The sequence below is a fragment of the Melopsittacus undulatus genome, chromosome 1 (genome assembly GCF_012275295.1).
Source record: "Melopsittacus undulatus isolate bMelUnd1 chromosome 1, bMelUnd1.mat.Z, whole genome shotgun sequence".
NCBI classification, from domain to species: Eukaryota; Metazoa; Chordata; class Aves; order Psittaciformes; family Psittaculidae; genus Melopsittacus; species Melopsittacus undulatus.
This window is the reverse complement of record NC_047527.1, coordinates 73,021,139-73,033,267: the sequence shown is the minus strand read 5'-3', so window position 1 is coordinate 73,033,267 and position 12,129 is coordinate 73,021,139. Positions and strand designations below refer to the sequence as shown.

The 12,129-nt window shown below is 36.6% G+C and overlaps 1 protein-coding gene across 1 annotated transcript in view; it reads left to right on the top strand.

The window, feature by feature from the left end:
* Positions 1–12,129, top strand: part of SEMA5A (semaphorin 5A) — a 223,148-nt gene that overhangs the window by 96,492 nt on the left and 114,527 nt on the right. The window contains exons 8-9 of the mRNA XM_034062463.1: positions 2,374–2,509; positions 5,530–5,734. Coding sequence (XP_033918354.1) covers positions 2,374–2,509; positions 5,530–5,734 — 341 coding nt within the window. The remainder of the gene's footprint in view (positions 1–2,373; positions 2,510–5,529; positions 5,735–12,129) is intronic.

Below are 12,129 nucleotides of genomic sequence, written 5' to 3'. Positions count from 1 at the left end.
GAAATAAAAGACATTCATCTCAGAAATGTCCTTTGTTACTTTATCACTGGAGTTCATATGTTGCTCCATGAGAGCAGCCTGTATGTTACAATAAGCATAAATTTGAGCTTGAGTTTATTTCCATGCTGTTGGTGCCATCCTTTAATACATCTAGGCATCTTGCAGACCTGGGCTCATCCCTGTGCTGGCAACTCATACTGTGAGCATGACTAGTGAGGGGCTGCTTGAATCAGGCTGTGGTGACTCATGACCTGTGATATCAGATAATAGCTTTGACAAAGTCCTGCCACTGAAAGCCTAACCAGAGGAATTTTGCTCCAGAAAATCCACAGGGCTGTGCCCATGGAAGGGAAACAATGCCCTTCTCTCAGAAGGGCTGCCCTGACAATCTGGAGAGTTAGGGAGTTTCCTGGGACACAAATTCCAATTTCTGAGGTTGAGCAACAATATCAGGACTGTCATCAGCACACCTTGTCTCTTCTGAAAATGGATTTGCTAATGGAAGGCTATATTTGCCACATGAAAGTAGTCAGTATTTGAAATCTTGCTGCTAATTCCTTCTTCCCCTATGACTCAGCGTTCTGTCTTGTCCAAATGAGATGGACCATTCAAAGTGGAATTCTTCACAACTGTTTGGGTTTAGGTTTTTTGATAGTTTCATTAAATTATACTGTTCATGTGATCAAATATTGTAACTAATTTTTTTGGACATTGTTGCAATGTTGTAGAGTTAAGAATACTTCCCCATGCTGAATACTGCTCTCAGATACCACACAACCCATATGATTCACCTTTCAGCTCTGCACCTAATGGTTCTTCACAGAAACAGGGTTACCCACGATGGGGAACAACATATTCCTTTCTGTTAGTGTAACAGCATCAGGTATTATTGAACCACATTCAGCATTCTTCAATCTCAGTGTCTTCAGAACTGCAATGATTTTATTGTACCCTAATGCTTTTTTAATGTACTGTGAATATACTTGGATATACCTGTGGGGAAAAAGCTGAAGCATTTCTGTTAATAAAGACTGAGTAATAGCAAAACCTGCACTCTTTATGTGTCGTTGACGATTAAGCCCACTGTATCCTCTGCTTCATAATGAAGCTGATTTTTTTTTTCCTTTCAGACTATCTGAAAATCTATAAGCATAAGTCTAATGTCCTTTACGGACTTCAAGAAAGTAAAAGTGACATTGGTATGGTTAATAATATTAGTGATCTGCATTTAGTGATAGTTGATGTAGGCAAGGAAATATCAAATCAAATGAAAATTGTTTCTAAAGAAATTGTTAGCATGAAACTTCAAATTTGGGGGTTTATTTGAAATAAGACTGAGAAGTGTAAGAAAGCAAATGGTTCTTTTGTCCTGCTATTAAATCCATGTATCCTAGCTCCTTTTTTCAGTTCTTGATAGATTTGATCCCCTAGGGTTAGCTTTTCTTTCCAACATTTTGGAGTTTCTATAGAAGCCTTTCCTAATGCTTCTGTAAATTACAGGCTAAGTTAAAAAAAAAGGAGGGGAGGTGGGTGTAGAAGGGAAAAAGAACGCTGTGTGGATCAATTGTCGGCAGTTTTACCTACAATGGAAATTTGTGAAACTGTTACCTTCCTTATCTATCCCTTTATCTCAAACTGTGGAAAAGAACAATGCATGCAGGCATTCAGAACATGAATGTGAGCTCTCATAGTCACTGGGTTATATTCTTTACAATGTGCAGAACTACTTTATTGTTGTGTATATTACATTTCCAAGACAAGAACAGGAAATTGTGTATTTTGCCTGGCTGCTGTTTATTTCTATTTATTCCTCTATCTTGGGAATTATGCAGTCCAAGTTATTTTCTCTTGACGGATTTCTGAAACTTGCATTCTTAATGCTGGACAATATCTCTTCAAAGTGAGGATTTTTGTGGAGGTGTCTTACCCAGGGATTCCCTAGGGTCTAGAGATATACCATACACTGAAAATCCTTCCTTCTGTCAGGCTGCCATTGGTTGTATAGAAGAATTGTTAATGAGCACTGGGAATAATCTCATCCTGAACTCTGTAACTAGAAGAAATATATTCTTAATGCATGTATTTATGTGTTGAAGTATAGCCCTGTGGTATTAGAGTAGCAGCAAAAGGTAGGCAGTTCTGCATTTCTTGCATACCAGCTACTTGGGAAGGCTGACAGAAATTTTAAATCCAGTGTTGGTGCCTAAAATCATCACATCATTTATTGCTGTATTGAGATATCGTCTCCTGGTTGATCACATCTGCTTTGTTAATTACATGGAGGATTGGAGAGTTATTGTGGGTTTAATATTTTATCAGGAAATCAACTTCTTAATATTGCTACTTAGGTTAATGTTTATATTTGTTTTGCAGGAACAGCATAGCCGCATCAGCAGTTTGTGTTTTCAATCTGAGTGCCATAACTCAGGCCTTTAATGGACCCTTCAAATACCAGGAAAACTCTCGCTCTGCTTGGCTTCCGTATCCCAATCCTAACCCTAATTTTCAGGTACAGATACATGGGAGAAGGACAATAGTTTACATGATTTTTTTTCAAAGTGTTGTATGGTTTATAGTTAGTAAGTCCAGATTTGAGGTATGTTACAGTTTACAATCTTAAAAAAAAGAAATACAGAAAAAAAAAACCAAACAAGAAAGGCTTAAGAGGTCCCCTTATTTCAACATACTTTACTTTATCCTTCCACAAAATAATTTGTGTTGAAAAGCAGATGCACTTTGAAGGGTAGGAGAAAAAAGGCTTGATTTCAATTTTCTGTCAAAATGAAACACTAAACACTATAGTTATTTGTCAAGGTAACATTAATTCCTAGCCTAAGTATGATCCAACTGGTATTCTCTTTTACACTGCGCTTGTGCTAGTTGAACCTGAAAAGGGGACACTGACAGAAAAGATAGAGAGGGGAAAGGGGTAAAGGAGGAGCAGTCAGGATTTTCCTGTGTAGGTGGCCCACACTTGTTGAATAGTCTGATCAAAAGAATTTGTGATGTGGGGTGCCCCTCATTTGAACTTGTCACCCTCAGAGGGTGTAATAATTTGCAGTTCACTGACAGCATAAAACTAATTAGTTTTCTACATAAAGAAAAGGGTATTTCAGGTAAGCACATAGGCATTGTTTTCTTCTTCATATTAACCACTCCTAGGAAAATTTTAGTAAGTGTGATTCTAGCAAGGGAAATGGAAAACAGCATTAATTTAGTAATTAACAACAATAGCTGTTCACCAAGATACATTGTGTTTGCCTTTATCCACCTTTCACCCTCCATTAATGAAATTTCGCATGTTCAGTGCTACTCCTAATAACAGCCTTCCCTATCTTCTAAGAGTTGTGAGATCTCTGCAAGGATGAAACAGAATCACCCACTGGGGATTGTAGGTAGTTTTAATTACTTCCTGATTTATGCATATGAAGGAAAATAAGACACTGAATTTGCTCTGAGTTACAGGCCAGACTGTGTTATGTTTCCAAAATATAGTGTTTGGCATTAGCCCCAAGAGACAAGACTCCATTTAAGTAAGCCATATTGCAGAAGTGAGCTATATTTGTATATAGCTTTTTATATATTTCTGTTGTCAAAATAGTGATATCAGGAGGGTCTAAGTGAGGCTAAATCTTTGAAGGAGAAAGCCTGAAGAAAGGCTTGTATGTAAAAATCTTTCTGACTAGGAAAGTAAGTCCAATAAAAGTTATTAATCCCTCCCTACAAACCTTGTATTAATGTTTTGATAGTTATTGTGAGATCACCCCATACAGATGGTGCACACAAAGACGACAGCCTGATGGCTGTATAAAAACAGTTTAAGTCTCTACAGTGCTGTTGGTGCTGATTTCTAAATTCCAGTCAAGGCTTAGCTGTTGAAGAAGTTTCTTGCTTGGATAGTTTGGTAAATTATAATATGGCTGCTACTTCTTTTTACAAAAACAATGGCACCAGTTGTATCAGCAGGCCAGCATTAGTGTTAGAAGCTGTAACACAGCCTTTTACAACACAGTATTGAAGCCAATTGACATTGGCTGATCTGTAGGTATCATTAGTAATGTCAAACTTCTGTTCTTTGCAAGTGCAATCTTTTATTCTGTTGAAATTCCTGTTAGATTTCTGGCTCCATAACTGTAGTAGTGATGTATACCAGAAGCTAGTCTAATGCTGAGAGCTGGGCGTAACCATTCTTTTTGTGACTTGATGATGCTTTAGAGTACATACTTCATGTAGATGGAATATATTCATTGGCTGAGTGTCTGGTTTCCTTCCCAGAAAGGAGGACTTGGACTTTTCTTTTGTAGAGTCCTTATGATAAATTATCAGAAGTTCTGTTTGTGTCGTCAGAAGTAGATTTATCCTCAGAGTATTCACTTACTCAGCAATAGCAAAAACATGTGATTTGAATGAATACTACTGCTACGTAGTAACAATTACATCAGACATTGCACTTCCAAGACTGGATTATAATAATGAAATATTTTCCAGATTAGACTACTACTGGAGTCCCAGTTTTGAGGAACACTGTTTTTCTCCAGAGATTGTTGCTTTTCTCTTTAGATAGGACAGTTTGCACTGTAAGACCAAGGACCATGTGTATTTCAGTGTACTATGAGTGTTCCAGCTGGAATCTTTCCTGATTGATAGATTCAGAAAAATTCTTTTTTGGTGTGGTTTATTTTTTTCACTGGCCTGACATGCAGTGTGCACACAGAGCAAGTAATTGTTTCCTGACAGTTGCTTAACTGCCTCCCCTTATCATACTATCTCTCATTATGAAATTATTTATCTGAGTTTTTCTTAACATTTGTGGATTTGAACTGATCACATAATTTCAGATTGAAAACATGGCAATAATGACAAAATAACTGGTAGGGTTTTGCACACTATAATTTTGTTCATGCTGTAATTCATGGCTTAATTTATGACAGAGAATAAAAAAGTATGACTTAGGTATGCCTTTCACATCACTGACATATTTGATAAATTCTGTGAAGTACTGCTTTACTTCTCTAATGTAATTATGTGTGAGTAAACATGTGGATGTTTAGACATTCACATCCACTAAGCAGCTTTCTCTTTTGTGTCCTTAGATGGTTGAAGACCTAAATGCAAAGGTGCTAAATTTAACTGCCTCTTATTTTGCTTTCTTTATTCATGGTTGAAATTTGCATGTAGTTAATAAATGCTTTCCCGTCTTTAGCACTGTGACTGTGTAAATTATAATGCAAACAAGTCAGAAGATTCTGTGTTTTGTTGGGTGTTAGCTCTTCTCCTTCCTGCCCTGGGAACAATGATATAGCAAAATATTACTTGTGGTGGTCAGTCTGGTGCCCTCCCATGGTGTTTAGAGTTAAGGAGCCTCCAGAGTACTGCCACAGGAAAGCTGAGCTTCCTCAATCACTGTGTGGTCAGTCTGGTCAGCACTAAAATATATTCTTGTGTTTTATTTTTCCTGTGCTGTAAATTGCAGAGTAAATATGTTGTTATCATTGATGTATATAGTAACTTACTTTTCTGTGTTTACAGTGTGGTACCATGGACCAGGGACTGTATGTGAATCTGACAGAGAGGAATCTTCAAGATGCTCAAAAATTCTTTTTAATGCATGAGGTTGTTCAACCAGTTATTCCAATTCCTTACTTCATGGAAGACAACAGCCGATTTTCCCATGTGGTTGTGGATGTCGTGCAGGGCAAGGACATGCTTTTCCATATCATTTATCTCGCCACAGGTATGAACTCTGACTTGCTCTAAAAACTGCAAAAGTTTATGAGGTCTATGAGTTTTAATGTTCTGTGAATTGGTTATGAAATATGTATAATGCACCTTGAACAACAGCTTTTCCTCTTTGATAGCATTCACCTGTCTTCTACCTTCTCCAAGTAGATGAATTCAGCAGTTCACAACGTCTTTGTTTATATTATACTGTGAACTCAATTTTTGGTGTCTGTTTCCTATTCTCCTTTGAAGATATGAAGCCTGTGTGCTTTTGAGGGAGTGAATAGTTGGAAATTCTACAAACAGGACTTCAGAAGTTTCTCTGTCTTTTGCTCTTTATTTAGCTCAGGGTACAATCTCACCCAAGATAAGATGGTTTAGGGTCCTCTGAAATACAAGTAACTTTAAAAATAGCAAATACTACTACTGCTGTTGCTCTGACTTTTCTGCTCACATAAATTTTATTCCTTTCCTTTTCATCTCATTTTTAAGTAAGTCATTCATTACTCAGTTTCACACCCTGCCTTATTATTTGCCCATTTATGTATGAGCTTAGCAATGAAAGAAAAATAATCCTCCACCTAAAATTGCCTTGGTTAGAAATACCGCCTTCTTGGATCAAAATTTCAAGCATCTTAAAAATAGCAAGGGTGTCAGAGAACTGTTTTTGAGAAAAAAGGATGTCCCAGCTGTGTCTGAAATACTCAGTTGGACTAAAATGTTTAGAGTCCTGTGGCATAAAACTTGGAGTAGTTCTCAGATATGTAGTCCTGTGTATATTAGAAGGGAATAGTTCATCAAAGCAATGGCTCATTTACCCATCTGAAACCATAATGAACAGTTTGTCTCAAAGTGAGTAGGTGCCGAATTTGGTAAATGTAAGGAAAGAATCTGTTGAGCAACAAGAGGGAAAAAAATCCTAATCCTATTTATTTGATTTTGCAATCAGCAAAGTAAATTTTAAAATTATCATTGAGTCAGTAGAAACTGGAACAATCTTTTTAATTAATAAAATTATTATTTACTAATAAAAATCATATTCTACAGATTATAGTTTATCAAGTGCCTAGATAAGATTTGCATTGTGGCTCAATATAAGATTTCATTTTCCCTTGAAAGCATGATGCCATTTTGCAGAGAAGATTGCTTCTTTTGAGTCTGACGAAATTTTATAGTAATTTGGTGCATTCAGGTGAGATGGTATGACTTTGCCTATTATCCTTGTAGCTTTCTTCTTGTGCTCATTGAAAGACAGGGAGTAATATAAAAGCTTTTAATGGATTAAAACTGTGCTTGGATTTGACCATCCCAGTCCAAACAACCCATCAGTTGGTAAACCTTAGCATTGTAAATGGAATCAAGTCAATACTAGATGCTGTTTCTATTGTAGAGATCTCATGACAGAAACTGAATTACAAAGACATGTACTGCATTTGTAATTTGTCATAATTCTGATTGTCTTCAATTTTCAGTTTCCCTTGCTGTGTTTCCTTTCATCTTTAATTCAGTGAGGATCTAAAACTTTACATTTCATGATGCATTAATAAATTGTGTTCAATAATGATTGTAGGTTCTTTTTATGAATCTTTCTTGCTGCTATAAAGGTATGCTCCTATAGTCCTTATGATGTATGCTTGCCTTCCACTTTCACCTTTTGGTCATTCATGGAAGCAGGATACTACCTTAGCTGGATCCTTAGTCTGACTCCAGCACATGCTTTTATGTAATTGGGCAGTGTATGTTTTATAACTGTGAGAAACCATATGATAAAAAAACCCCAGGTAACATTATTGCATTCTTGAAGTTTTCTTGACATAGCTAATTCTATTTCACTTCTGTTTCACTCAATCACAGTGGGTTCTGTTAGGATTCCTTCTGCTCTGTTTCCTATCCCCCACCCCCCAGGTGAGCAAAAGTACTAAGCTTTATATTTCAAGAAATATTAGTATTCACCTTTCAGAAAAATTACCTTTTTGGTAGATATTTGCTTGTGTAGAAGCTGTGGAGCTGTTATTGAGTTTGATCCTAAACTGCATGTGGTAAAAGATTACTGAGAAAACACCACTGTTTCTGTAAACAACAGAAACTAAAAGGCAGCAGCCTTAACTTTAAAAGTAAACAGTAACTTTGGAAGCAGCTCAAGTTCAACAGTTTTGAATTCCTCCAGTATTCAGCCTTACTCCCACATGCAATGTCATCTATCCCAAGCTCCTACCACCATACAGCTTTTGTATGTTTGGGAGAGGTGAAAGAATTCAGTAATTCAGGTGAAAGAATTCAGTAATTGAGGTGAAAGAATTACAATAACTATCAGACCAGAAAAGGTTTTAATTCTTGTATGTTTTCTAATTTAATTTACTTGCATTATTAAATATTGTATCAAATTATATTTGGAGTTAAAATTTTGCTGCAATGCTCCGTCCTCAAAAAAAAAGCCAAAGAAATAAAAGCTGCCTGACAGAAAAGGACGTGGAGGTGTTGGTTGATAGCCATGTGAACATCAGCCTGTAGTGTGACCAGGCAGCCAAAGCAGCCAAAAGCATCCTGGACTATATCAGCAATAGTGTGACCAGCAGGGCCAGGGCAGTGATCATCCCCCTGTACTCGACACTGGTGAAGCCACATCTCAAATCCTGTGTTCAGGTCTGAGCCCAGCACTGCAAGAGATGCACTGAGGTACTGGAACGGGTCCAGAGAAGGGCAACAAAGCTGGTGAAGTGTCTGAAGCACAGGTTTGATGGGGAACAGCTGAAGGAACTGGGGCTGTTTAGCCTGGAGAAAAGGAGGTTCAGGGGAGACCTTGTCACTCTACAGCTACTGAAAGGAGGTTATAGTGATGTGGCGGTTGGTCTCTTCTTCCAAGTAACAAGTGATAGGATGAGAGGAGATGGCCTCAAGTTGCGCCAGGGGAGGTTTAAATTAAGTATTAGGAAAAAAATCTTCATTGAAAGGGCTGTAAAGCACTGGAACAGGCTGCCCAGGGAAGTGGTGAAGTCACCATCCCTGGAGGAAATTAAAAGACGTGTAGATATTGCACTTAGGGATGTGGTTTAGTGGTGGACTTGACAGTGTTAGGTTAACACATGGACTCTATGATCTCAAAGGTATTTTCCAATTTGAACAATTCTATGGTTCTATGATTCTGAGATCTGAGGAACATCAGGGAGGTCTGCATTCAGTCCCTGGGAAAATCAAGGAGCACACCTCTTTGGAGCACACTTCTGTTGGCACATGATTGATGGCTTCAGTGGGGGCCTACTAGCAGTCTACAAATGCCTACGTGGAGTTTACATGGAGAATAGACCCAGGTTTTTCACAGTGGTGTATGGTGATCGACAGACAACAGGCAGGGAGTTTCAGGCTGGGTATAAAGACAATCTTTTTCACTCTGTGGACAGTCAAGCAGTGTATGTCAGGCAGCATTTCCCAGGGAGGTTATGCAGTCTCCATCCTTGGAGGATTTCAAGACCAGACAGCAGCCCAGTCTATGTTATAACTGTCCTTTGAGCAGAAGGTGATTGAGACCTCCTGATGTACCTTACAACCTGTTATCCTCTGTTTATCATATGCCAGTACAATGTGCAAATCGATTGGGCTAAATTACATTTTTGCTAAGCACTGTGTTAATAAATGTTGTTGTACTTTCTGCTGCCAGAAGGAAAGTACTGCATTTAACTACTCTAGAAGTAAAGCATTTAACTACTCTAATATAACTACTGGCAGTAAGCAATTTACACCTAGTGGTATAAAGCAGGATGGATCCAACCCATGCTGTGTGAGATGTATTCTATGTGACTTCTGTAGTTATAATTCATTGCAGCATTCTTACAAAAACTGTCTTTTTAAAATGCACAAAGCCGATTCAGTGGAAAGCTGGGCATATAGATTGGATTGAATACAAATGAATGCTCCACTGTCTTTGTTACTCAAAGTAAAAATCCTATTCTTTGTAGCAGATAGGCAGTAAAAAAGGGGAAATTTGCTCTTCATCCCCCTCACATTCACTTACCTATCCATCTTGTTATTAAAATACAAATATTACAGAGGAGAGTAACTCTGACAGTATTAAAGTGTAATCTAATTTCATGAAACATTAAATAGATATAATATTACTTGAAGAGAGACTGGTAGAAAGCAAACAAATTCATTAATCTGCTGTGTCAACAGACTTCATTTCCTAAACTTTTGCCAACTCATCATTCTGCTAGGGGATTCTGGTGTGCTGGGATTTAACAGCTACAGCTCATACCAAAAATATACTTCAGTACTTCAGAAATATATATTAATCTTTCACTGCACTGACTTCTAACTCAAAATTAAAGGATATATCAATTCCTGCACATTTTGTGTTGCTTAAAGTTGGCATAGTGCTGCTGGCTTTAGACAGGCTGAAATCCCTGAAACCATTTTTAGTGATTCAGAAAGGATGTCAAGAAAAGCATTCACAGAAGTTCTGAACTAAAAATCATCTATAATAGTAAATGAAAAACAGAGCAATCTAGAGAACAACTAATTATTTTGACAACTTTGAAGTTTAAAAGACTTTATTAGAAAATAATCCAAACAAAATAGTGCTATATGTGTCATAGTTTGTTTTTCTCCCTTTTGTCCCTTACACTGCTCTTTTTATTGTCTCACTTCTGTTTCTCGCTTTTAATTTAAATGCTTGTGTGCCACATAGTTTAAAACTTTGTTAATATCAAAAAGTCTTCAAAGTTGTTGGTTTTTTTTTTTTTGTTTTTTTTTTTTTTTTATAAAACAGTATCCTGCAACAAAAGTAATTAGCCCTTATTTACAGGACTGTGGCTAAATGTATTGGTTTATTAGAATAAATAAGAAAATTATCAGGTATGGCATCTATTTTGAGGGTATTCCAAAAGCAGTTTCTGGTTGCTGTTTCATGGGAGTTCAGAAAAGGTCATATTTGCACTGTGTGAAAAGAAACTTGAAGGACATATTTTAAAAATTACTTGATGGAAAAACTCCCATGTTTTCTCTGTTCTTCAGTCCCACTGGATAGAGTATGTCCTCTATGTATCCTGATTAGAAACAGTAAGTGTCCAGTGGTGGATCTTGATTATTGAGTTTTATAGGTTAGCATTGATTAAGTTGGGTATGGATGACTTACAAAGAGAATTTGAAACCTGAAGAAAGTTTTATTGTTAGGTACACTGCATGCCTCTAAAGAGTGGGTCATTCACTGAACTTCACTTGAATTTTTATGCCATAAAGCCAGGTTTAAAGATCAGGCTTAAAGATGATTGGAGGATGTTACAAGGGATTTTGAACTTCCCTTTCCAAGAAGTTCTAGAAAGTGTTTTTCCTTCCTTTCAGACCTCAAAATTACAGGTAGCAATGTTGAGAATAATTATAAAAATAATTCTGATGAAACACATACAGCAATTATTATGAAGAAATGGAGAGGTTTCATGAAGAAATTTCAAGAGGTTTGGTTTGGTTGTTTGTTTTTTTGTTGTTTTCTTTTTTAATGCAGATAAATGTTCCATACATTTGCTTTTAGAAGGGTTATAACAGGTAGTAAATCTCCACAAATGTAACATTTTTCCCATGAAGCCCTAATACTGTAGATTATCCAGAAACTAGTCTCAACTTCATGATGAAGCTATTCGGAAGTACTAATGAAACTCAGTTTAGAAATGCTATCAAAACAGTTTGTTTCTCTTGTTTGTTTTAAATATGAGAGTAAATTGATGAAAAGTCATGCACAATTGTATTCCTTTGTGATGTTTGTTACAGTTCCAACTTTTTCCTCTTGTTTTCATAATCTGTACAGCACACCTTTTGCTAGGGAACAGCCCAAAGTCTTAACAAGAAAAAAAGTTGTGTGTGTTTTGGCTAAAAAATCTCAGATGAAATATTGTCATTTTCTTGCAGACAATAACTTTCACACTTTAATGTGCATGATGTCATAATATATGTAGTATCTGTGAAGTTACTGACCTTAAAATTTTAAGCAATAATACATGTTTATGTGCATTTCATGTGTAGTGAAGACAGCAACAAAGCTTAAATTGATTGCATTTTTTCTAATTTGTTGCTATTTCTGACTGTTTTATTTCAAATGTGTTGAGGTAGTTGGAAGTAATCTAGATAATTTTTGTAGATAGGAGCTATAGATTTTCCTCTCACTTTGAGAAGCACCTTCTTAGTCTAGAAATTGCAATATAAATGCAATAATAATAATAATAATAATGATGATGATGATCAAAGCAGTTGTAATTTCAGTCACAATTCAAGCGTGAAAGTGGAAGGTAGTCTGTATGTATTAATATTTTCTAGTTCAAAACAAGAGAAACAGGGAAATTGGAATGCAGGTGGATAATGGGGCATATACACTGTGACAGGCAGTTGTCATCCTTTAAAAACTATTTAAAATCTTCTGTTGTA